Raw genomic sequence first — 26,012 nt, 5'->3', positions numbered from 1 at the left:
TGTCTCACTGTTGGGGCCTCAGTCTGCCCCCCACGTCACTTCTGGCCCCAGCAGACTTTCCGGTGAGACGCTGCTCTCCAACTTGCTGGGCTACGCTCCTGGCCATGTGCGTGCTGCAGCTGTGTACATGCATGCAGTAGTTATTGACGACATTATCGGACACATCTACCAAAAAAAGCCAATTGTCAGTAACATCAGTTTTCCTTTAATTGGTGCCAATATGATATGGATCAATGTATTTGTGTACCTCTAGTGTTTGAGTATAATTAGCAACAACTTCATTAATGATTTTTTTCTATTTTGCAGTATGTTGTAAATATTGGCAAAACTGCATTTCAGCAACCTTGTTACATTTTTTTTTACTGAGACTTAAGTTAGGGGGCCATCCTGATTTCTAAAATTTGAGGACTTGTATGACTTGTGTCTATAGCTACAGACACTTTTTGGACTCATGTAATACTTCCTCTATCTTACGCTGAGTTATTGTCTAGCTATTTTTGTAAAACATGGAAATGGATTAAGGTGTTTAAGTAAATGTTTGGGGTCATAAAAGACTTGAGATATTACTTGCTCTGAAGACTAAAAGCCTTTTCTCGCAAAGCAAGTCCTTGTAATAGCGAAAGAGTACATCTTCCTACGTGTAACATTGGGTTTCTCATTGAAGCTAATGAGTTTGATAGACTCTCATAATACTTAATCGCTAATCATTACCAAAATGTTCATTTGGGACTTGTTAAAAGTCCTTCTTTCATACTACCAGTATGTCTTAAGGTAACTTTTATAACAATGTATTTTTTATTTTTATGCTGTTTTTACAAAGGCTATTTGTAAAAAATATATATTTTGTAGTGTAAAGAATATTTCTTGTGCAAGAAATAGATTTTTATGAACATTTGGTGGGACAAAACACTTAATTTAAAAAGGCTTTCTTATTCAAAAGTTAGTTTGTGGGCCTTACATTGCACTTTGACAACGTGGAGAGAGGTTTCTGCAGCATGCTTAGAAATGTCTAATATCTTGGATTTCCCTCGCTCCAGGCTTTCTCCTTGTCTGGTTCACACCAGTTGAAACATGCCTCCCAATACTGCTCCATGATTCATTGTTTCCTGACATGAAGAGTTTGATTTTATGTATGGTTCACCATTTGTTCCATCTGATTCTGAATTTATATAGCTACATTATAATTCATGTATAAACCTTCTTATAAGGTATTGAATATAATTAAATGATAGTAATTATGCTTTTTGAACAATTTTTTGTTCAGCATTGAAAGCAAACAATCCAACGATAATATGTTTGTTAAAATTACTACCCTGACTTTATTCTCCAATCCATCACATTCATAGTTTCTCAGGAAATACTTGACACACAGGTTTTTTTTGGAATATGAAAGTTTAGTAGCATATAAACTGAACCTTATGGTCCTTGCAGTATGGTCAATATAGCAAATTTCAGTCACTTTGTCTAACCACAGGACCTTGTTAAAGGTCATAACCAGTAGCCTTCTGTCTCAGTACTTTCTGTGAAGCATGGGATCCTTTAAACATGTGATGTAGATAATCTTTGAGTTGTGTTTGCAACTGGAGCAATTAGTAGATATTGAAATAATAAGGTTAAAATATGTGGCAGCAATAGCTGTATGACAGCATTTTAGGAGCAGGTAAAGGTGACGACATTTCAGCAGTTGCAGCCTGGTTAAATTGGTAAGTTTCGTCACCTGTGCAACTAGACTAAAAGGCCTAAATGCCCCTCAAAACTTTATATTAAGCTATATATCTACTGTCTGACCAGTTCCTTTAGTATCGTCTTTTCAGGTTCACCAGGTTAGTAAGTCTTGTGCTGTCTCGCACTCTTTATGCTTTCTTTTTTGTTTTGGTACAGAGGGCTAGTGCTGCTAATACTGTTTTAGCACTGATGTGAAATTTTGACTTTCAAAATCTGTCAACATGGTACATTGTTTACTATTCATAACTAGGAAAACCAAATGTTATATGTTTTCTGGTACATAATGTTCCAAATTGTATTGCCAAACAAAAATATGATGGGGGCTAGTTGAATAGTAAACCTGTAAACTAGGTCGCTTCTAATCAGTTTTTATCCTTCAGAAGGCTTGAGTTCTATGTCTTGGCATAGATTTGCCCAATTCTGGTTTATATAAATAGTGGGCATATTATACCATATTTATTTGATTCTAAGACGATATATTTTCCTCCATTTAACTTTGGAGGGAGGGGGAAAAAAGCCCCTTGTCATAGAATTGAGTTAGAGGGCCGTTGGGGGGGGAAGGGGGGTCAAACGGCTGCTGTGGCTCAGGCTCCAGCCCCTACCTGAGGTTGGAGCCATAGCTGTAGCTGCTGCCTGCCTGCCTTCCCTCCCCTGCCCCACAGCCCCCTACCTTCCCATGCAGCTTCTGCTTCCCTACCTGCCCATCTCCCTCCCACACAACCTGTACTCTTAGAATCATAAAAAATGAGGGTTGGAAGGAACCTCTGAAGATCACATCTAGTCCAACCTCCTGTTTAAAGCAGAACCACCGCCAACTTGATCATCTCAGCCAAGGCTTTGTCTATCAGCGTCTTGAAAACCTCCAAGGATGGAGATTCTACCTCCTCTCTGAGTAACACGTTTCAGTGTTTTTCTGCCTTCCTAATGAGAGAGCTTTTCCTAATATCTAACCTAAATTTCCCTTGCTGCAACTTGAGACCATTCTTCCTTGTTTTGTCATCTGTCACCACTGAGAATAGTCTAGCTCAGTGGAATTGGAACCACCCTCCAGGTGGTTGAAGGCTGCTATTAAATCCCCTCTTGTCTTCTTTTTTTGCTACACTAAACAAGCACAGTTCCCTCAACATCTCCTTACAAGTCATGTGTTCCAGCTCCCCTCTTGCTCTGCGCCAGCAGGCTCTGTGCACGCTGCAGCCTGGAGCACTGAGCACAGCCCCAGCCTGGCCTATAACCACAGCACGCAGCCGGCATGGCTGCTACAGGGCTGGGGCTGGAGCCGTGCTCAGTGCTTCAGGATAAAACAGGGATGGAGTCTGCCAGTGTGGAGCAGGAGTAAGAGGAGATAGGAGGGAGCAGCAGAGACAGAAGAGAAAACAGGGGGCCTGAGGCTGTGGGCAGAGGTTAGGCAGAGAGTAAAAGTGGCAGGGAGGCAGGCACAAGCATGGGGTAAGCTGATTGACCTCCCCATATCGCCTGCCCCCCTACAGCAGTGGGAGGAATTAATAAGATTCCATACATGGAAAATTACAACAAATTTCTAATTTTTCCATGTAATGAATCTAATTATTGGGGAGGTGGGATGGGGTTATCTTAAATTCAGGGTCATCATAGATTTGAGTAAATATGATACTCAGCATTTAAATTTATTCGTATCTGTGTTTCAGTACAAAGGAAACCATAGAGAATGTCTGAATGTCCCTAGTCTTTTAGGTTTCTTGTAACCTCTGAATTTCTGATATAAAACCGAACCTGTGACTTGTGTGAGGTAATTTTTATATGCATTGGAGCAGTTTTTAGAAAATCTGAACCTCTAATCTTAATTTCATAAATTTCATAGACATTCGGGCTGGAAGGGACCCCAGAGGATCATCGCATCTAGCCCCCTGCCCCAGGGACAGGAAGTCAGCAGGGATCATAGGATCCCAGCAAGTTAAGCATCCAAATATGCCTTGAAGGCATTCAAAGTGGGTGCTTGAACAAGGCCGTTATTCCTTGTTATGCCAAAGGGCGCTAGGAGAAACCAAAGTCTCTCCCAAACCCTTCTTGTTCCCCATAGTAAGTTTATAGACGGTCACCAGATCCACCCTCAGCCTTCTCTTGTGAAGGCTGAACAGGTTCAAGTCCTGCAGTCTCTCATTGTAGGGTCTGCCCTGTTGTCCCCATATCATAGTTTCATAGTTTCTAGGGTCGGAAGGGACCTGAGCAGATCATCTAGTCCGACCCCCTGCCATGGCAGGAAAGAGTACTGGGGTCAAACGACCTCAGCAAGGTGTTCATCTAACTTCCTCTTAAAAACCCCCAGGGTAGGAGCCTGCACCACTTCTCTTGGAAGTTGGTTCCAGACCCTAGCCGCCCTCACCATGAAGTAGTGCCTCCTGATATCTAACATAGTTTCATAATATCTAACATAGTTTCATATGGGTGGCCCTTCTCTGGACCCTCTCAATGTTGTCCACATCCCTCCTGAAGTTTCATAGTTTCATAGTAGCTAGAGTTGGAAGGGACCTAGGTAGATCATCTAGTCCGACCCCCTGCCTTAGCAGGAAAGAGCACCGGGGTCAGATGACCCCGGCAAGGTGCTCATCTAACTTCCTTTTAAAAATCCCCAGGCTAGGAGCCTGCACCACTTCCCCTGGAAGCTGGTTCCAGGCCCTAGCCGCCCTGACTGTGAAGTAGCGCCTCCTAATATCTAATCTAAACTTACCCTCCGCCAGTTTGTGACCGTTATTCCTGGTCACTCCTGGCAGCGCACGGGGGAACAGGGACTCCCCCAATACCTGCTGATCCCCCCTGACCAGTTTGTAGCAGGCCACAAGGTCCCCCCTTAACCTTCTTTTGTGGAGGCTAAACAGGTTCAGGTCCCGTAGCCTCTCCTCATAAGGCCTGCCCTGCTGACCCCTGATCATATGAGTGGCCCTCCTCTGAACTCTTTCCATATTGTCCACGTCCCTCTTGAAGTGTGGCGCCCAGAACTGGACGCAGTACTCCAGCTGCGGCCTGACCAGTGCCGCATAGAGGGGGAGGATCACCTCCCTGGACCTGCTCGAGATGCATCTGTGGATGCATGACAGGGTACGGTTGGCCTTCTTGACTGCCTCCCCACACTGCCGGCCCATGTTCATCGTGGAGTCAATGACGACTCCAAGATCCTTTTCCGTCTCCGTGCTGGCAAGAGGGGAGTTCCCCAACCTGTAAGTGTGGTGCCGGTTCTTCCTCCCCATGTGCAACACCTTGCACTTATCAGTGTTAAACCCCATCCTATTCTCCTCCGCCCACCCTTGCAACCTGTCAAGGTCAGCTTGTAGCCTATTGCACCCTTCTAGTGCACCCACATCCCCCCACATCTTAGTGTCATCAGCAGACTTGAACAGGGTGCTTTCTACCCCGTCATCCAAGTCACTGATGAAGATGTTGAACAGTGCGGGCCCGAGGACCGAGCCCTGCGGAACCCCACTGCCCACATCCTTCCAGGTCGAGAAGAACCCATCCACTACCACCCTCTGGGTGCGGCCCTCCAACCAGTTGGCGACCCATTTGACCGTGTGGGCATCGACACCACAGTCTCCCAGCTTTTTGATGAGGACAGGGTGAGAGACAGTGTCGAAAGCCTTCCGGAAGTCCAGAAAGACTACATCCACAGCAACCCCTGCGTCTAATGATTTGGTGACCTGATCGTAAAAGGCCACCAGGTTGGTCTGACAAGACCTGCCACTGATGAACCCATGTTGGTTGCCCCTAAGCATGCGTTCCCCCGCAAGGCCCTCCTGGATGTGTGCCAGGATAATTTTTTCAAAGAGCTTACCCGGGATTGAGGTAAGACTAACTGGCCTGTAATTTCCCGGGTCCTCTTTTTTTCCCTTTTTGAAGATAGGGACCACATTGGCCCTCTTCCAGTCCTCCGGCACCTCGCCAGAGCACCACGAGTGCTCATAGAGCCGCGCCAGGGGTCCCGCAATGACCTCGGCCAGTTCCTGTAGAACCCTAGGGTGAAGATCGTCCGGACCAGCAGACTTGAACATGTCCAGCCTCTCCAGAAGTACCCTAACTAACTCCTCGCTAACCCCTGGCCCAGGCGTGTCTCTCTTGGGGCCCGAGGGGGGCCCAGCAGGGAGGTGGCTGAACTGGTCCCTACTTAGGAAGACAGAGGCAAAGAAATCGTTAAATATGTTAGCTTTGTCATCTGGCGTGATGACTAAGTTGCCCATCGTGTCCTGCAGGGGCCCCACATTACCCGGGACCCTCTTTTTACCCCCTATGTATTTGAAGAAGGACTTCTTATTGTCCTTAATCCGGGAAGCTAGTCCTATCTCCAACTCTGCCTTGGCCCTCCTGACTGCCCCCCTACATCCTCGGGCGACTGTAACATAGTCCTTCTTGGTGATGACCCCATCTCTCCATTGGGTATATGCCTCCCTTTTAGCAAGGAGACATTCCCGGATGCTCTTAGTGAGCCATGGGGGTTTATGTGCCCTCCTGCTCCCTTTGACCCTTGTTGGGATTACCTCCCTTTGGGCATGGAGGATCGTCTCCTTAAGGAGCAACCACTCACCTTCGACATCTGATTCCCTTCCCCACTGGGTCCTCAGCGCTTCCCCAACGATCCTCCTTAGCTTGTTGAAGTCAGCCCCCCTAAAGTCTAGGGCTGTTGCCTTGCTGCAGCCCTTTGCCACCTTACGCTGGATGGTGAATTCCAGCAAGCGATGATCACTGTCTCCCAGGTGGCCCATCACCCGCAGCCCTCTCACCAGGTCATCACCCGTGGCCAGCACCAGGTCCAACAAGGCGTCTCCCCTGGTGGGACTGTGCACCTCCTGGGTTAGATGGAGGTCCTGCACTCTGGCTAAGAACCGACGTGAGCGATCAGACTTGGCTGACTGCTCCTCCCAGCAGATGTCTGGGAAGTTCAGGTCCCCCATGATGACCACATCCTTAGCCCTCACTGCCTCTGTAAGCTGACCTAAGAATTCCTGGTCGAGCTCTTCTCCCTGGTTGGGAGGTCTATAGTAGACTCCCACCGTTAAGTCTCTCTCCCCTGGACTGCCTTTTACTCTAACCCAGAGCACCTCAGAGTGCCCCCCCTCTACCCCCTTGCTAATTAACGAGGAAGTATATTCCTCCTTGATGTAGAGTGCTACTCCTCCACCTTTCCTTCCTATCCTGTCCTTCCTGTATAGCCTATAGCCCTTGACACTCACCGCCCAGTCATGCGATGAGTCCCACCACGTTTCTGTGATCCCTACTATGTCAGGGCTGGTGACAGCTAGGAGGAGGGCGAGTTCCTCCTGCTTCTTCCCCATACTTCGAGCATTCGTGTAGAGGCATTTGAGGCCTCCAACGGTTGTGCCCACTGACCCCCTAGTCTCAGCAATGCCCCGTCCCCCATCGCTTACCTGTTTCTCCCTTTTGACCATTGGTCTGGGCTCGCTGGCTGTTGCTGGGCCTGGTAGTTCATCGTCTCCTCCGCCCTCATCTTCCCCCTCCCCCGACGAGCCTAGTTTAAAGCCTGCCGAAGGAGGTTCACCAACCTGGAAGAGAACACACGCTTACCTTTAGGGGAAAGGTGGAGCCCATCCCATCCCAGCATGTCTCTCATCACGATGTGCCGGTCATGGCTGAGGAAGCCAAAGCCCGCCTCGAAGCACCATTCCTGTAGCCTCCAGTTGGTCTCCGCTATGCACATCTCGTGACGTCTGCCTCGACCGCTCACTGGCAGGATGGAAGAGAAGACCGCCTGTGCGCCCATCTCCCTCACCCAAGTGGGGCACACAGAACTGGATGCAGTACTCCAGCTGTGGCCTGACCAGTGTCGCGTAGAGGGGGAGGATCACCTCCTTGGCCCTACTTGAGATGCACCTGTGGATGCAAGACAAGGTCCAGTTAACCCTGCCAACCGTGACCTCGCATTGTCAGCCCATGTTCATCTTGGAGTCAGTAATGACTCCAAGATCCCTTCCTGCCTCCGTACTCTCAAGAAGGGGGTTTCCTATCTTATAAGTGTGCTGCTGGGTACTACTGCCCAAATGCAGGACCCTGCACTTGTCAGTATTGAAATGCATCCTGTTTTTGTTAGCCCACCCCTGTAACCTATCCAGGTCTTGCTGCAGTCTTTCCCTCCATTCTAGCGTGCTCACATCAACCCAAATGTTGGTACCATCAGCAAATTTAAACAGGTTGCTTTTCACCCCGTCGTCTAAATTGCTGATAAAGAAACTGAACAGCACGGGCCCAAGGACCAAGCCCTGGGGGACTCCACTGCCCACTTCTCCCCAGGTCGAATATGACCCGTCCACCACCACCCTCTGAGTACGACCCTTCAGCCAATCTGCAATCCATCTGACTGTGTAGGCATCAGTGCCACAGTCACCCAATCTTTCAAAGGCCTTGCTGAAGTCCAGAAAGACTACATCCACAGCGACACCTGCATCCAATGCTTTTGTGACCTGATCATAAAAGGCAGTCAGGTTTGTCTGACAGGACCTGCCCCTAATGAAACCATGCTAGCTGCCCTTGATCATCATCCCTGAAGCCGGCCCATCATAGATGTGCTCCATGTTGATCTTCTCAAAAAGTTTCCCTAGGATTGAGGTAAGACTGACGGGCCTGTAGTTGTCTGGGTTCTCCCTCCTCCCTTTTTTTAAAGATGGGGACCATGACCAATCATGTGGGAGCTGGCCCGAGCACCACGAGCGTTCACAAGGCTGTGCCAAGGGCTCTGCAATAACCCCTGCTAGTTCCCTCAACACCCTGAGGTGGAGAGCACCTGGACCCACTGATTTGAACACGTCCAGCCCCTCCAGAAGCTCTCTAACCCGGTTCTCCCCAGCCTGAGGTCTGGAGGCGTTCCCCTTGAGTCCGTCCGTCAGGTGGGGAAGTCCTGGTCCATGCACAAGAAAACAGAGGTGAAGAATTGTTTAAATATCCATGCCAGGGGCTGAGCTATGATGCTTGCCAGCTCCTTGAGTACCCTTGGGTATAAACTGTCGGGGCTGGCTGACTTGAAAGTATCCAGCCTGTCAAGGTGTTCCTTCATGAGGTCAGCTTTGATGGAAGGCAAGGAATCTCCCTTACCCGGGCCTCCCTGACCCACAGTGAGCGGGGTGTCCCATGGGACTGGTGGAAAAACTGACACAAAGTACCCATTTAGCAAGGTCACTTTTTCATGGGCATCAGTTGTCAGTTGTCCGATCTGGTTTAGCAGGGGTCCAATGATGCCATTGCTTTTCCTCCGGCTCCCCACATATCTAAAAAAGGACTTTTTATTGTCCTCGATACTTGTAGCTAGCTGGAGTTCCATCACAGCCTTGGCTTTCCTGGTTTGCTCTCTGCAGGTCTGGACCAGAGCAATGTATTCCTCCTCGGTGGTGGTTCCAGTCCTCCATCCTTTGTAGGTCTTCCTTTTAAGATGCAGGAGGTCCGCCAGTTCCCTAGAGAGCCAAGGGGGCTGTTGTGCCCTTTTGCTGCCTTTGCTCCTGAAACGGGATGGACTTTGCTTGTGCATCCAGGATTGCTCTGTTGAGGAGCAACCACTCATCCTGAACTTCTTCCCCTTTGGGTTGTGGCCCTTTAGGGCCTTATTGACCAGCCTCCTGAGCTTGTCAAAGTCAGCTTTCCTGAAATGGAAGACTTCTGTATCACTGACCGACTTGTCAGCTTTATGACAGATGGTGAAGGTGATCAGCTCGTGGTCACTGTCACCCAGCTTCCCTTCAATCATTAGGTCACTGATTATGTCATCCCTGATGGCCAGTACGAGGTCAAGCAGCGTTTTACCTCTTGTCAGCCTGTAGACTTCCTGCATCAGATAGAGGTCATTCACACATGAGAGAGCTTTGCAACTCCTTGGATTTGGCTGAGTGCTCTTCCCACGAGATGTCTGGGTAGTTGAAGTCTCCCATTACAACCATACACCAGGAGCGCGCTGCCTCGGCCAATTTCCTAGCAAGTTCCTGGTCAAGGTCTTGACCCTGGGTAGAGGGTCTGTAGTAGGCTCCCGCCATAGTATCCCCTGTGCCATGTTCCCCGTGGATTTTAACCCAGAGGGTCACAAGTTGTCCACCATGGGTGCCAATGTTGGCTTGCAGGGACGCGTAGCTTTCCTTGACAGGGAGAGCTACACCTCTGCCCCTTTTGTCCACTCGATCCCTCCTATACCTGTGGCCCAGTCATGGCTGGAATCCCACCAGGTCTCCGTTATCCCTATGGCATCATAGTTATTTGCATTTAGCAGGACGACAAGTTCCCCTGTTTATTCCCCAAGCTCCTGGCATTTGTGTATAGGCACGCAAGTGTCCCCTTGGAGGCCCTTGCCTTGCCTACAGTTTGTTCCAGGGCTGGGGCATGGGTGGGATCCCTTAAATGCCTTGGCCCGCTGGGTTTGTAAGGGCCACTCAGTGGGTCAGCAGTGGCAGTAGTCCCCCCATCCCCCAGCGGGCTTAATTTAAAGCCTGATGCAGCAGGTCAGCCAGTCTGGCTGCGAAGAGCCTCTTCCCCAGCGGAGAGAGGTGGAGGCCGTCCCTTCCCAGTAGCTCGCTGCGTCTCTCACCAAACAGCAGGCTGTGGTCATGGAAGCCAAAGCCTTCCTGATGACACCAGCTCCACAATCTTTGGTTGACTACCTGGATCCTCCTCTCCTTCCTCAGTCCGTAGCCCGAGACTGGGAGGATGGAAGAAAACATCACCTGCACCCCCAGTACCTTAAGTCCTGCTCCCATATTCCTGTAGCGCCTCATGACCCAGCTGGAGTGCTCCGAGCCATGTCATTGGTGCCCACATTGATGAGGAGTATAGGGTAGTGATCAGTGGGCTGGAGGAGCTTAGGGATCTTCTCTGCAATGTTTTGGATTCTGGCTCCTGGGACACAGCAATCTTCCCAGGTTAAGGGGTCGGGGTAGCAGATTACCCCATTCAGTCCCCCTCAGGGTGGAGTCTCCCATGACAAACACTTCGCGTTTTGTCTTGGGGAGAGCAGGGTCGGTAGCTACAGTAGCGCCTGTGTTGCCTGCGGGAGCTGGCAGCTCAGCAGGCTCTGCTGGGGCTGCAAGAGGTTCGTACTTGTTTCAAAGCTCCAGCGGTGGGGGGGCCTTGGTGTGGCGGGCCTTAGGGCCCTTGACCACCTTGGGCCAACCCCTGGGCTGGGCAGTAAAGGAGGTCCCTGAGTCCTCCTTTGTCCTGGAAGGAGACTGATCTGCTCTCCGCCTCCTGGGGTAGAAGGACCTGGCAGTAGGAGTCTGTGTCTTGCTCACAGTCCCTGATGACAGTCTCTGGACTGCAGTGTGGAGCTCCTCCAGCTGGTGCGCCAGAGACCCCAGTAGGGAGCAGACCTCACAAGGGGAGGTGGCCATGCTCCTGGGCCCCAGAGCCTGAAAAAATGAAAGGCAGCCCCCACAGCCGAGAGCCAGAGGCTCCATCTGCATGGAGCCCAGAACCATGGGCTCCATCTGGGTGGCAGTCTCTGAGGTGCCAGAGGGGAAGACCACAGGCCCTGAGGGGACCCAAGGGGTGCAGCACATCCCCATCCGTGTCATGCTGCTGTTTGGCTGGCTACGGCTGGGACTGGCTTCCCTAGGGGTTTCACTGGCAGGGCCTCGGACCCTCCTGCGCAAACTCCCATGCTAACTCACGTGCCGGGCCCAGGAGCACACCTGTTTTGCAGCCTGTTTGCAAGGCTCCAGTCGTGTGGCTCCCTGTGGGGCTGGGCAAAGTAGGAGCCAGGGTGGGGTGTGACCCTCCTTGGCCCACTTAGCCTGCTCCCAGGTGGCTAGGTCCCTTCCTCCCACCGTTTTACAGTTTGCATCAATTCAGGCTTCATTCCAGTCTTACTGATTTGAACGCTAGTTTGTTGGATCCTTCTGTGTCCAAGAAACATTCAGTATCTTACCGTAGCACATCAACCCAGATGCTTGTCACTGTCCCTCCAATTGCTTCATGAACATCCATGTAAATGTTTCCAGCTTCCATATTAATGTTTTTACCAGCAAAACAAAAGTAAGGCTATTAATCAGCTGACTTGTCTATGTTGTTGATCCTCAGAAATATTCTGAGAACCAAGAAAAAAAGGCTTGAAGAACCAGTTCCACCAAAATTAAATCCAAATATAAGAATATCTAAATTTTGAACAGCAAATTTAATAATGAAATACAGAGAAGATATAAATGACTAAACAGTACATATCCTGGGAAGTTGAGATCTGGCTTTCAGGTATATTTCTAGGTTGGTTAGTAGGACAGGGCTGGAGATGGGTCTACAGCTTGACTTCTGATTACCCACAAAGCACAAGATAGGCCTATATCCCAATGCCTGTATGCACTCTCACAGTAGAGCACAGATTCTTTTATCTTTCTGCTTACTAGGGGAGAAATGATGCTGTGGAGGGCCAGTAGGGGGTGCTCCTACACTGAGCCATCCACCTTCCTGCACCTGACCATCTTCCAGGTTTGAAGTGCCTCCCTGGGAGTGCCTCACATTTGGCTGACCCCCTTCCTGGAGCACACCTGCTAACCTGGGGTAATGCTGCTGGCACCCAGGGTCTGGACTGATCCTGGCCCTGTGCCCCCTGGGAAACACAGACCTAGTAGTCCTTGAGGGTACTTGACCCACTCCAACAACTTGGGGTGCTTCAGACTGAGGAAGCACCCCAAATAGTGGTCTCCCTTAGCGGAACCAAGGGGACCCCAGGGCATAATCTAGACCCACTCCCAAAAAGTCTCCCATACTGGGTACAAAAAAGAACTTAATTGGTTACAAGGAGTAGGTTTGGAATAGGGTACAGGGTAGAGCAGGGGTGGGCACAGCCCAGGGGCTGAATGCAGCCCTCCAGGCCATTCTCTCCAGCCTGTGGGCCCCCCCCCCCTCCAAAATTAAAACAAACAATATTTATCTGTCCCTGTCATGCAGCCCTCAATGGCTTGCCAAAACTCTGTAAGTGGCCCTCCACCCAAAATAATTGCCCACCCAAAGAAATCCCATAGAGCAAACAGGGTGGCTGTGTAGCTCTTGATCATGCATCTGAGTTACTGCAAGCTATATATCTAGTTAGATCTCAAGTAGCTTACTCATGAGTATCATCCAGAGGCAGGTGGAGAGTCCCTCTGGAGGCAGGCAGTTCCTTGATCGTGAGTTTCAAGAGAGAGCAAGGTGCAGATGGTCCCACTTCTCTCTAAGTTTTCTTCATGGCTAACTCCCTTCCTCCTGGACAGTCCTTAACTTATATAGACCTTATGACCTCATTTACCTGGTCCAATGGAGGCTAGCACCTGTTAGCTACCAGCCAACCAATTTGAAATTCATCACTGGCTGCCGGGTAGACTGGCATTTCTTAGAGCAATAGGGAGCCTAAGCCCCCCACCCAGGTATGTGATACCAGTCAGGTAGGCAGAGGGAGCAGGTTTCCCATTTCCCTCAGGAAAATATCTAACTCAGGGTTACCTAAAAGAGATGGGGCATGTGCCCTCTGCAGGGACCATGTTAACCAACTTACTACATAGCAGAGTTTTTGGGGAGAGACCAAGGTGCCATTCTGCCACAGATGCATAAAATAGTCACATGGGCAAAAGGACCTTTCTAGGGCTACCCCTGTTCTCTCCTAACCTCTCTGATTGGTTCATATATATGGGCACTTAACACTAACAGACAACTTGTGATTGGTTAATTTCTGTTCTTTGTCTGTCTAGGAGCTCAGAAACCACCCTAAACCAGTCCTTCAGTAATCCTGGAAGTTGTCAGTCAGATAAAATATATTCTGGTAGAAATGAACAGAGCACTACTTAACCCTTTTCCTCATTGGCCTGAGATGTTTCCTTATTACTTACTTGTCCTTTCCTTACCTCATGGTCACAAGTTTCCTAACAGTTTCGTTAAAAATGTTTAGCATAAGAATCCAATTAGTCTCTAGAAGTATATGAACTGCAGAAGGTTATATGATTCACTAATTATCATCAGTATAATTTAGGTTACAGCATGACACCAATGTACGTACTTCATATGCAGTTCTGGTTGTTCACCAATAGTCTGACATTTAAAACTAAGACTTCTAACAAGTGATTTCCTGTTGGTCTAAGTTGTATGTATATTTTTTTTTATCCATTTGCCTGGCTGGATAAGTTAATTATTTCAGACACTCTGCTGACATGTCATCTGTAATGCTTGCAGAATTAATGCTCTGCTCATTATGGACAATCTTGTAGCCCTGCCTAGGCACTTTGGAGGCTGAGGGTTTAATCAACAACACGCAGCCAGATGTTAGGATCTGAAACAGGAGCTTAAAAGGCAGAGACCAGGTCATTTTGGGATGCCTGGAACTAAGAAGATTGTTTCATGCTGAAAGGGAAGGCTTGGAAGTAGATGGTCCAGTGTATCTTCCGGTGACCAACCCTCAGTTTGCCTAAGCCCCAGAAAAACTAAAATGTATACTTGAGACTTTGCAGAGGTGAGACTATTTTGCTGCTGTCATAATACAGATAATTATCAAAACAGAAGTCAGAATGGTAAGTAGCAGGAGCCAGCCAAAGAGTGAAAGGCACCAATTGATTCAAACTGAAGTCTCCTCCAATCAATTCTTACATTCCTTTTTATGGTGGGCTGCAAAATTGCTAACGTAAAATCCTTTTCCCCCCTTCTCTTTTATAGATCATGTTCAATGAAGAGCTCGGATGTCCTTTCATAATAGTCCATAGTGTTTCCTTTGTAAAAAATGATGTACATTCAGTAGATGTGCTTCTGCTTAGAGTAGAAAAAGATGAACTGGATACAGAAGGAAGTGGCTTCCATGTTTCCTTGGAGTGGGTTACAGTCACAGAGAAAAATAAAGTTGGTAAGTATTTTATCTTGGTACTGTATTATATAGGCAGATGATGTAAAAAGCTTGAACAAATCCTTCTTATCACAACTTATTTCACAACACTAGTTATTTTAATAGTTTTGAAAAACTTCAATTCAAATGTTTGTCCTCTTTGATATGAAGATTTTGATATGAATCCCTTTGTGGCTCCTGCACATGCCATCTAGCCAGCTTGTTTTTAAGGTCTTGTTTGCCTGAATAGTCAGTTTTACTGAAAAATAATTAACCTTTTTTTATTTTTCGTAGATTATAACTTCCATACCTATATAGGTGCCCATTAAAGTTTGTGCAACAGTGAAGTTAAAATTACATAAGTGACATGTAGACTTCTTTGCTGTACAAATTTCTTAGTTTTCTTTACCTCCACCGTGAGCACATTCTTCAGTGTTTTAGGAATTTGATTGTTCTCAGCTCATCACTAGAATCTATAACTGCTAACTTTTACCTTTTGTGTTTTTTTTCTTTGTCTTGCTCTGTTTTCTTTTGTCTCCGTCTTTCTTCTCTGCCTTTGTTGTCTTCAACCTGAAATAGGCCAGAAACCACTGAGAGGCCCTCTGAGCTCCTTTGGCCTCTGGGGTGTCAAAAATACTGATTTTTTTTTTTTTTTCCTTTCTTTTTTTTATCAGCTGCTCCATTTCTGTTTAAGATCAGTTGCCACAATATTCTAATGTTCTGAAAGCCTTAATCTTTCTATCTGTCTATAACGCTTTATTCGTGCTCTGATTGGCTGACTGAAACGGCCAATCAGAGTGCGAATAAGCGTTTGGACACAAGGTGGTGGCACGGCGCCATGATGATGGGAACACAGGGGATGGAGCGGGGAGGCCTGCCCCTCCCCCCTTCCATTGTCACCTCCTACAGGGCTGCCGCGGGCTGATGCGACGGTGGTGGGAGGAGGAGCGGGCATGCTGTGGCGATGGGAGGAGGGAAGGAGTGGGCCTGGGCCTGACTGTAAAAGTTGGGGGGGAAAAATGAGCCTGGGGCCAGCCCACCGCGGTGGGGGTGGGGCGGGGCGGAGCAACGGACCCAGCCTGATCCGGCAGCAGCAGAAGGAGGGGAGGAGCAGGCCTCCTCCACCCGCTTGGACCTGGGCCCACTCCTGCGCCCCCCCGCCACCACCAGGTTGACCTGGACCTGCTGCTCCCCCTTTCCCCGCTGTGGCAGAGCAGCTTCTACCCACCCTTGGGCCCAGTCCTCCCCTGCATCAGGCCTGGGGCCCGCTCCTCCCCTCCCCCCCGCCGCAGTGGCTGGGAGCAAGGGGGCAGGCCAGGACCCCAAGGAGCAGGAAGGGAAAGGGGAGTGGGTCTGCATGGGAGGGGGCATGGAGCGCCATTCCCATCTGCCTTCCCCACCCCCCCCATCATTTGTTCACGGGCAGTTAGCTAGTACTGTATATAATACTTCTAGGGCAGTTAGGATGCTTGTACATGTGACAAAAATGTAATTTGCATGACTTAATGGCATCACACATGAGCCAGTTTTGGGGTTTTTTAATGAGTTTGCATTGTTGCTAACTATAAACTACATCCAGATATGTTGCAGCTGTCAGCTTGCCCCTGGCCATGGGAAAGGTAGGCAGGCCCCGCAGAAAATGATTGGGCCCCTCGCTGCTTTTACTTTCACAAGTGGTGAGAGGTCTGATCCTTCTCTTTTTCTGCAGAGCTGGCCCTCCTCTCCTGCGGCTGGGAGGAGAGCTGCTGGCAGGCCAAGCAGCCCCTGAGTGGCCTCCTTTCCTCCAGCAGCAGCACCTCCCGGGGCCACCCAGGCGGGCTGCTAGCAGGCCAGGTGCTACCTCTGAGCTATGGCAGCACCTGACCCACTAGCAGCCCACCTGGGCAGCCCTAGGGAGGGAAGGACCAGGGGCCACTCAGGCTCTGGCTCTGACCAAAAAAAAAAAAAAAAAGGTTTGGGCCTCTTGCCATAACAACAGAAAATTTGAAATGGTAAAAACCCACTGTTTCAATTTAGGGACCATAGAATAAAACCCTGAGAACTAAACCCCCATCACATATACAAGTGCTGCTAGATTACTGAACATACCTTTGATGTCTATAAATGTTCTTATTTTGGAGGCTTTTGCCTTCATGACTTCTGTTTTAGAACACAGTAAATGGCGTGCAGATCAGTTAAAGAAAGAGTGTTCAGATATTGTGGCGTTCTTTGTGATTCAGCTTTTATGAAGCAAACTTCCTTTTGGAGCTAAATTGATTGTTTTTACATTTTAAGAGTGAGATGAGTAACCCCATTAATATTAGTTGGGCACGTCAGGAAAAATGTACTAACCTGTAGCTAAACCCCCTTTCAACAGCATAATTGTGGGCCGTGGGAAGGTCTGAAAGGATTTGACAGTTTGCAGATTGAAGTAGAGGGCTAGGCAAACTTCCCTTTCTCACCTGACCTTCTTCTGGATGAGGCTGTAACATGACTGCATGAAAATGACTTTTTGTAGTTCCTTTTTATGCTGAAATTATTTTAGCTTGGTTGACCTATTTTAAAGCTAGGATGTAAAGCTTGTTAAGTCTACTGATATTTTTTCATTGAAAATTGGCCCTCACGTGCATTGTTCTAGTAGATTATACTTCAGGGTTTTTGCTTCCCCCTTACTGCACTTTCTGTAACACCCTTTGAAAGTCTGGGTGCTGGGAAACTGGCATGAGGGAGTATAGGTCCCTCATCCCAGGCCTGTACCATCAGTTATGCTGATGGAGACTGAGAAACTTGATCTCTGTTCTCAAAAATTGCACATCCTGCTACGTGTGTGGCATTGACAGACGCACACATTTTTTAGGGACCAGGCATAAAATTTCTCAGATCCCAGTTGTGCAATTATATTAATGTCTGCTAGGGGCCTTTATATTGGTAACTATTTTTCTTGATAGCTTTCCAGATAATGGCTTCTTTTGTTTATGTTTCTCTCCTGTTTTATAAGTTTTCCAGAGAACAACATTTTAAAAATGCAGTTTTAGATTCTGTTCTCCATCTTGTGTAATTATAACTGAAATACTCCTTTTGGTTGATGGATTTTTGCACATAAAAAATCATCCACTCGTAAAGAGCAATTTCAGCATGATGCTAAAAACTCCACTAGTGTTAACGCTGCACTTCCTTGCTGTCACACCAGTATTGGCAAGTAGTGCTGACCTTTAAGGTAATGACCTTTAAGGTAATATGTTTGTGTTTTAAACAACCTGTTTATGCAGTTTTACCATATTGTGCTTTGGAACATTCTATGTTTTATTCCTTACTAATTATTGAGAGTCCCTCAGCTATCTCCATTAGTCATTTTAAAAAACATGTTTATACTTGTAGAGGATGCAACAAGACATCCTAGCAACCATCTTTGAAAATGAGGTCAAGGACTAAGCTGAAATAGAGGCTTCCTCCAGTAAACTTAACTTTATTCGGAATAACCAGGCTTTGTGCAAGGATTTCTGTTGGTAATCTCCCCATTAGCAGGCTATCGGGTACCTATGAAATAAGGGAATTAAGTGCAGATTTGGAGGGTTGCCTCCCTTCAACTTCTGTGCTGCTTTCCATATCATGCTGGTTGGTCTCCCATGGAGCTCAGATTCACTGAGTTAAATACAATTTGGGAACCTGTACACCCACCCAAGTTACTCTGCAGCACACAGTCATGTTAGCTTTTCCTTGAAGCACGATCCATGGGCATGTGTGACATGGCAGTATGATTAACAATCCATTGCTAAACAAGCATTAAAATAAATGAGTGCCAGTTGTTAATGCTGTTTCAGTTTTACCTTCATCTTTTTATGTTCCTCTCTACTGATTGATATTGATACAATTGTTATATCTGTCTCTAAGGATACTAGTCCAAGCTGTTGTGATGCCCTTGTTAAAGTCTGCTGATTCTGTAGCGATACAAAGATAGCAAAACCACTCTGGCTTTAACCCCACTTTATTCAGGAACAGAGATGGGGGATGTTTAGCTAACTTTATCGCTAGAGTCATGCAAAGGTAATCACTTAAGCTGTGCACACATTTTAAAGAAATCTCCCAGATCCTCTCTTCTGGTAGAGAAACTGAGCCAGAGCGGTGTGTACAAACATTCAAATACTGAGGCCCAGAAGGAGTGGAGAGCATGCAATGATGTCATTGCAGCTGGGGAGGGAGCAGGGGCCCTGGGTACACATAAGTCAGCATGCTCTGCAGGTGCTCTTATTTGCTGGGTGCCAGATGGTAGTAGTGCTTAGGGCAGCCCTGATTGGCTGACCCAGGCTGCCTGCGGTCAGTCTGTGTTTCTCTGAAGCACAATGTAGACATGGTTAAGGGGGGGTTGTCTTACTCCCTACTGGAGCAACAGAGTCCAGCAAGCATCATACTGTCTCCCTGGGTGGGAGGCAGTGGGGGTGGTTGGAGTTGAGAGATGCTGGCGGACTCTCCTGGCAGTGTTAACCGTGGTTATTCCCAGGTTATTTTTCTCCTGAAGCAGCCACTTTTACTCTGGATTAGCCTGAGCATTTATGGTTCCGTACAATTGTGATTTCTCCTGTGACAGTTAGTGCTGTCCCAGGATAAACTGAGTGTCTGTATGCGGCCTTAGATTATAACAGCTGTGGCATGCTCCCAAACAGCAGCATTTCCCCCTCCCTTTTTAAAGCAGATAAAATGTACATTTGTCCATGCCTTGCACCAATTTTTTCTCTCTTGTCCTCTTCATTCATACCTCCAGTAATCTACAAATTGAGCATATAAGAAAGAAACATCTTTGAACATTTTAAATTCTAGCCCCTACCCCTGCCCACTAGGAGAAAGAGTAGGTCTTCTGAATTGGCTAGTGTATGTGGACACAAAAACAGAAAATAGCCTCACTATATTACTCCGTACTTATGAAACTTAGCATGGTGGTGCTACAGGTAAGGTTCTGGCTGTCTTCTAAATCAGCGACTGGCAGCATTTACAGGCTGCAGTCTGGAACAACCTGGCTGTAGTCCAGCATAGGCCAGGGGCCTTTGCCTATGTCCATACCAGGGCCAGGCATCTGGGAACTGCACTCATACTACTGCCGCATCTTTCCAGTGCCTGCTCTCTGGCTCTGGGGCAGGTACACCTTCCAGCCAGGGAACTGACCCAGGGCATGCAGCTGAAAGCTGCTTGGCTCTGGTACTACTCTTGGCTGCCCAACTGCTCTGTGGGCTGGATCCAGCCTGTGGGTCACATGTTGCCAAACTGTTCAAAATTGCCTCAGTGCTCTGGGTGTGTCTATATAGTGCAGGCAGTATGCAGTAATGATGCAAGCTAGCTTCAGAACTAGAAACTTTCATCCACAAAAAGATGAGCTACTTGTAGCTCTGAGGGCTGAAGTTGGGCACTGTGAAGTTTTTGGACAACTTTAGTATTTGTTTTCTTGCCTTATGCCTTTAACTTAGTTTACAGTAGTTAATAATACACTAATAGAAGATGATTTTAATGTATGGCATAAAATTAAGATAAATGCTCTGTATTAATAGCTGTACAAAAATTATAGAATATTTTCAGATATATGGATGAAGTTTTCATTCAGCTGTTTTGCCAGTTAATAGGAACTCATCCTGTAAGTTGCAGCCTTTAGTATTTGTGCTAGGTATGTCCATGTGACTCCAGTATCTGTCAAAATGCTCAGTCTGATTTGTTTGCTTCAGAGCTGTGGACTTTCACAGCCCAGTTGTTGTTTTTCTTTTGTTTCATTCTTTTTTTCCCCTTGTCTTGAAAGAAAAGAATAAGAAAGTAAGCATGGGCTCTGAACTCTTGGGATTTTAAATGGATGTTTCATTGATTTGGCAAATGTTTCTTCATGCCTCTGTGAATTTGAAGCTTACAGGATTGATAGACAACCCTGGTACCTTTTAATGCACAGGGAGATTGTGCTTACATAGAATCCTGTTGTTTTGCTAAGGGAAATCTTGACACATTTCCTTCAGTGAATATGTTTAGGAGTGATAAAAAACACAGTTGACATGGAGTTTGATATGGATAGCATCTCCACAGTAAATTGTAAATTGTCTTGGGATGTGTGCTGCAATCCTGAATAACAGTTTGCTGATGATGATAGAAAATTCTTGTTGTAAACCTTTCCTTTTCTTGAACTGTATTGATGAACAGCCAGAATTGAAACTACAGTCTATACAGTAATGTCCATAAAATGTCAACAAATAAATGATTCAATTATAAAAAAATTAACTTTCTTTTTTAAAAAAAGAATGATGGACGCGCATGTTTTGAAGAAGAAAAAAGTTCCATGTGAGGTTGAATTAAAGAAATCCGTAGTCTTAAGTATTTTTTTCCTATCAACAAGCATTTATGATGCTTAGTGTGTATTACCAGTGACAAAGAAAATTCTGTAGCACAGGGAGATTGTTGATGGAAATAAACACTTTCCAAGGATAAGCCAGACACACCATCTCCAGAGATGGTTTATGTTTAACAAAGTTATGATCACTTAAACTATACGTTGAACATTTTGCAGTAGAAAATGTAATTTAATTGTGAGGTGTGCCCTTTGGGACACGTCAGGCTGTCTATGTGCTGTTCAGCACATTCATGTTTCTTGCCCAAGCCTTGTCTTTTTTTTTTCATGTAGACATGCATACCCTTTGTTTGTCACTCTTCCTTCCTCTTATTTTTATTCCTTATGAATGCCAATAATGTTGATTTGTCACTTTTGTTTCATTCTTATACATACGCTTTATTGGATCAGGCTGCAGAATAGAAAAGGGTGTTTCAGGTTACTGACTATTAAATAATTTTACATTATTACTTATTACTAACATATCTTGAGGAGAAAAATGATGATGTTGCTCTTGAAGCCAGTATATGAATTTGCCTTCCGCTATTTAATCATGTGCCATGACTTAGGGGAAACTATGATTACAAAGAAGGAAAATGATCACAACGAACTATTTTGAATTTCATTTTTTTCCATTAATAATGAAGCAGACAAAATTCTATGACCAGTGGTCTGTTCAGTTGGGGTATGAACAGACATTTATGGAGGGTTCAACATGGGGAGCTGCTGTTACCTCGCCATGCTCTTGTAATAAACCCAGCATAGCAAAATCTCCCCAACTTCATGCTGCATGCAGGGTCTGTGTTGGAGTAATTCAGTGTTTTTGTACTGCTACAGTATCATGCTTGTATAACAGTTACTGCTTATTCCTGGGTACAGCTCCCCTTGCCTCTTGAAGCTGCTATAAATGTATGTTTTTCTGTACTGTTACCATCCCTTTTACAAAGCTCTTTGGAGAAAGCTATTGCGTGTTAACCATTTTACTGTTTACATAATAACTTCCTGACACCCCTATAATGGGAAAGATTTATAATATTTGCAACTATGCATCTCAAGAGGCTTGACACTTCAAGCATGTAAGAAATGAAAGCTTCCGCTGTTGAGAGGCAATATGTTAAAAATCAACCTCTTTTATATACAGAGTTTTTTATACAGTAATATGTTTAAAGCCTTTAAAACTTTAAGAAATTTAGATGAAATTACAAAAAGAGAAGATCCTATAGTATTTTTCAGTAGGCTTAAATTTTAGCAAAAGGTGTGGAAGGTTAAAAAGACCCACATTGTTATAGATATATGTTGTGGCCCTGATTCTAAAATCTGGATTACTTAAAAGTGTAAATAACTGTTTTGTTTTCTTGGGCGGAAAAAAATGATCATGTCTGTACTAGACTGAGTAGTTTGTATTTTATATTTCCTTTTGCTCCTTGAGGAGATGCTGTTGGGCGTGGTTTAACAAAACATGTCATAGTTTTACAAACTGATGTGTCTGCTAAATTTACACCCTGCATAAACCCAAAGAACCAACATGCACAAAAAGTGTAGAAAATTAGAGCAAGATGGAAGATATAAAACCTACATTTCAGAGTCTGTATTAACTTGTCTTGAGAATCATGGTCAAGATTTTCTGCTCTGATTTAAGATTTCTCCTTAGATGGCAGAAAGCAGTTATCCCATGCCATTTCTGTAATCAGCTGATATGTATCATTTATAAACACCACAGATTCTAGGAAGTTTGAAATCTCTGTCCTCTGAGCTGTATTCTCAAGCTACTCCCTGACTGGTTTGTGAACCACGAGTATCTCTATCCTTTACATATGGACCAGAGTATTGCTTTAATTGTGTTTTGTTGTGACTTTTAACTGTGCCCTTCTTTCAGAGTATTTAGAATATAAGAACTGCAATTTACTGGGTCAGACCATAGATCCATCCAACTTGGTATCCTTTCTTACATGGTGACAGAGAATGGATGCTGAGGAGAGAAAACACAAAGCATATCCAAAATTTTCCACCCCTTGCTCCTTTCCCAGTTCTTAAAATCAATTGCAGTCGCAGCAGAGCATGCTTTAGAGAGAGCTCAGGAAACAAAGAAGCTCCAGCAGCAAGGCTGATTTGGTCTTATTATACGCACTTTCTTTTGGGCATCATGGCCAAACTGATGGTGCTGTTGGTACCTTTTTTTTCTGTTACTTTTTTTTCACTCAGAGGATTATATCAGTTGTTCTACTTTTAAAGTTGAGTCATCTGTTCTTGTAATGTCATGCAGATTGCAGTGATGCAATGCAGAAGGAATTGGGGAGGATTAAAAAAAGTAAATGATACTCTTATTGAAGTACAGCAGCATTTAATCAAAGAAATCATAATCCACTAACCAGTATTTTCATAGGAGAATAATTATTTCTTTCTAGATTTAGAGAATTTGTTATGCTGCCCCTTTATATTGAGAAGTTATAAAATTCAGTGGCTGCTGAAGTATGATACTGTACTGTGTATTAGGGGTGGCCATCCTGCAGCATGGCTGCCACAAGTGGCACAAGTAGCCTCTGTGTGTGACATGCAGCAGATCAAGGACAGGATAGGCAGCCCAACAGCAGGAAAGGCAGGAAGCAGAAAGCAAAGCAGCTAATTGGGCTGGGAACAGAAAGCCATACCCTGCCCCCAATAATTACAGCCTATACATTAGAAAACTTAAAACATTTGATACAATTGTCCATGTATAGTATGTAATTATTTGAGGCTGGTCTTGAGTTTGTCTTCTTCCCACTGCTACAACAGGGAAAATAAATCTGGGATTCAGGTTGCCCCTTTCCCTCATCTCCCCTTCTTCCTGTCAGACACTGCTCTCCCTAGAACAGAAGGGAACTCTGCACTACTGCCACCTCCACCTCCATCTCCATCCCCACCCCCACTGCTGCTAGGCCATGGCTGCAGCCCTGTGCCCTGTTCTTGGTGCAGAAATATGGGGGGGGGGGGATATGCTCCCTGTGCCTCCTCTTTCCCACCCACAGATTACTTATGCTTTTATACCTACTTAGAAAAAGTAAAATGATTTTAATCCAAAGCCAAAAGGCTCATGATTTACCATATAGTTCATTGGGCTGGGCCCCAGCAGAGTCAACAGTATTTCAGATCATGGTGACTTTACAACTCAGCATGCGTGTATATTCCAGATACCTCCATAAAGGATCCACGTGCTAATTGGCTGACCAGAACTGAGTTTTATTGACATGACTCTTGGGATCCTCCAAAAATTTATATGCAGATGAGGCATAGGGCAGCCTGGTCATCTTCACCTCATGCAAGATGGGGCCACACTAATCATATGTGACAAGCAGAGAGAGGGGGCAACAGAGGAATTCTGGGTGAACTGTTTGGGGCCCCATTTGATGATGTTTCCAAGACATTTAAGGCTGGTGAACACAAATCATTTGAAATGGGAAAGAAAGGAACTGCTCAGCTGTGGGAGTGAACAGAAAGTTGAAATGTATGCAGTGCAGTGGTTCACTATGACTTGAAAAAGAGTTGGTGCTGTGGGGGACTGGACTCAATGTGCCTTACTACATGTCTTACTCAGATGTTGTACTAACATGTTTGCTCAATATGGGTCATGTACTTTATAGTCATGCTTAGTGTTGGCCACATTTAATCAACTTCATTTTTCACCTGTGGTGTTTGGGGGAAGAACTTTGTCTTCCAGTGAAGTAAATACAGCAGTTAATGTTAGCCAGAGGTAACTATAAATTTTGAACCTATGAAAGGTAATATTTTAATTTTGTTACAGAAAATTGTTTCACTGTATATTTCTTGGAAAGGACAACTGACTGACTTAATATCGATTACAATTTACTGAAATTTGGCAAAAGCAGGAAAACATCAATTTCTAAAAAAAAAAAAAATCAAACAGTTTTCCAGTAATGGTAAAGCCAGTTTCCAAGTGGTAATGGGGAAAAAAACAACATATATTTTATAGTGCATTACTAAAAACGTTAAGGTAAAGGAATAGCTGCTTAGTATAGCAAATGTGATATACTGTTACTGTTGCATTGTTCTTTCATTCCATTAGTACCTCTGCAGATCTTGTCTCCGTTTTATATTAAGGCCAAGAACTATCTTCATTTGTTCTGATCTTGTAGTATTACAGTCTAGCACTAATTCCTGTTTGGGGCCTTGAGACACTGTTAAAACACAAACAATAAATAATTGCAATGCTACATGAAATCAATGGTTCATCTAGTAGAGTATTAGTCCATTTCCAACAATGATCAATGCCAGCAGCCAATATGAGGTAGGATTTAATTGAATCCTAGCAAGAGCAGTAGATCAAAACTGAGTATGATGAATATACAGGATATTTGATATGGAGGACTAAGACAAATTTTGTTTTTCCAGGCTGGAATATGGTGAATTGGGTGACGTGATTGCATGTGCTTTTTGCACAAATGTACGTGCGCGCACACATGCACACACTCCAATTTTAAAAAACCCTAGTTTTCTTGGGGTTTTTTCCTTATTTCTTTTTTTTTTTGTACACAGGTGATCAGAGATATGAAGCCTTCAAATGTAGGGTTCTCCAGGGAAAGTCGGTTCCTCATTATGCAGCAATAGAGCCAGATGGAGATGGTCTGATGATTGTTTCCTACAAACCCTTCAAATTTCTGCAGGATGAGGAGAGCCAACCTGAAGAAAACGAAGATGGGAAAATAGGAGATAAAAAGAAAGGTAACATTTGTTCTAGTGACATTTTTTCAGAACTCCTGTAACTAAAAAAAACTAACTTTCTTTGCATGGACACCGCATGCCCCCAGAGGCTGGGGGACAGAGGGAACTCCCTCAGGCAGTGGCGGCGCTGTTGGTGGTGGCAAATGGGGAGCTCCCGCAGGCAGCCACTGTGCTGTCGGCAGCATGGGGTGGCGGGGTGGCCTGCATATGCTACTGGCAGTGTCGGCAGCTACCAGAAGCAATCATGGATGACCTGTGGACGCCGTTGGGGTGGGGGGGTGGCCTGCATATGCTACTGGCAGTGTCGGCAGCGACCAGAAGCAATCATGGATGACCTGTGGACGCCGTTGGGGTGCGGGGGGCAAGTGGTGACCGCCCACAGGTGCCACCGGCAGTGTCAGCAGTGCCTTCTCGCAGAGGGTGCACCGCCACATTCTGGGGTGCATCTGCACC

The 26,012-nt window shown here is 45.9% G+C and overlaps 1 protein-coding gene across 1 annotated transcript in view; it reads left to right on the top strand.

Moving 5' to 3' along the window:
* NUDCD1 (NudC domain containing 1) overlaps window positions 1–26,012 on the top strand; it is a 139,982-nt gene that overhangs the window by 36,360 nt on the left and 77,610 nt on the right. Inside the window, exons 4-5 of the mRNA XM_090040512.1 lie at window positions 14,350–14,533; window positions 25,374–25,559. Coding sequence (XP_089896638.1) covers window positions 14,350–14,533; window positions 25,374–25,559 — 370 coding nt within the window. The remainder of the gene's footprint in view (window positions 1–14,349; window positions 14,534–25,373; window positions 25,560–26,012) is intronic.

Source organism: Crocodylus siamensis, chromosome 3 (assembly GCF_052110815.1).
Source record: "Crocodylus siamensis isolate JL-2025a chromosome 3, ASM5211081v1, whole genome shotgun sequence".
NCBI lineage: Eukaryota > Metazoa > Chordata > Crocodylia > Crocodylidae > Crocodylus > Crocodylus siamensis.
The sequence above is the reverse complement of the archived record's forward strand: the minus strand, read 5'-3'. Positions and strand labels throughout refer to the sequence as shown.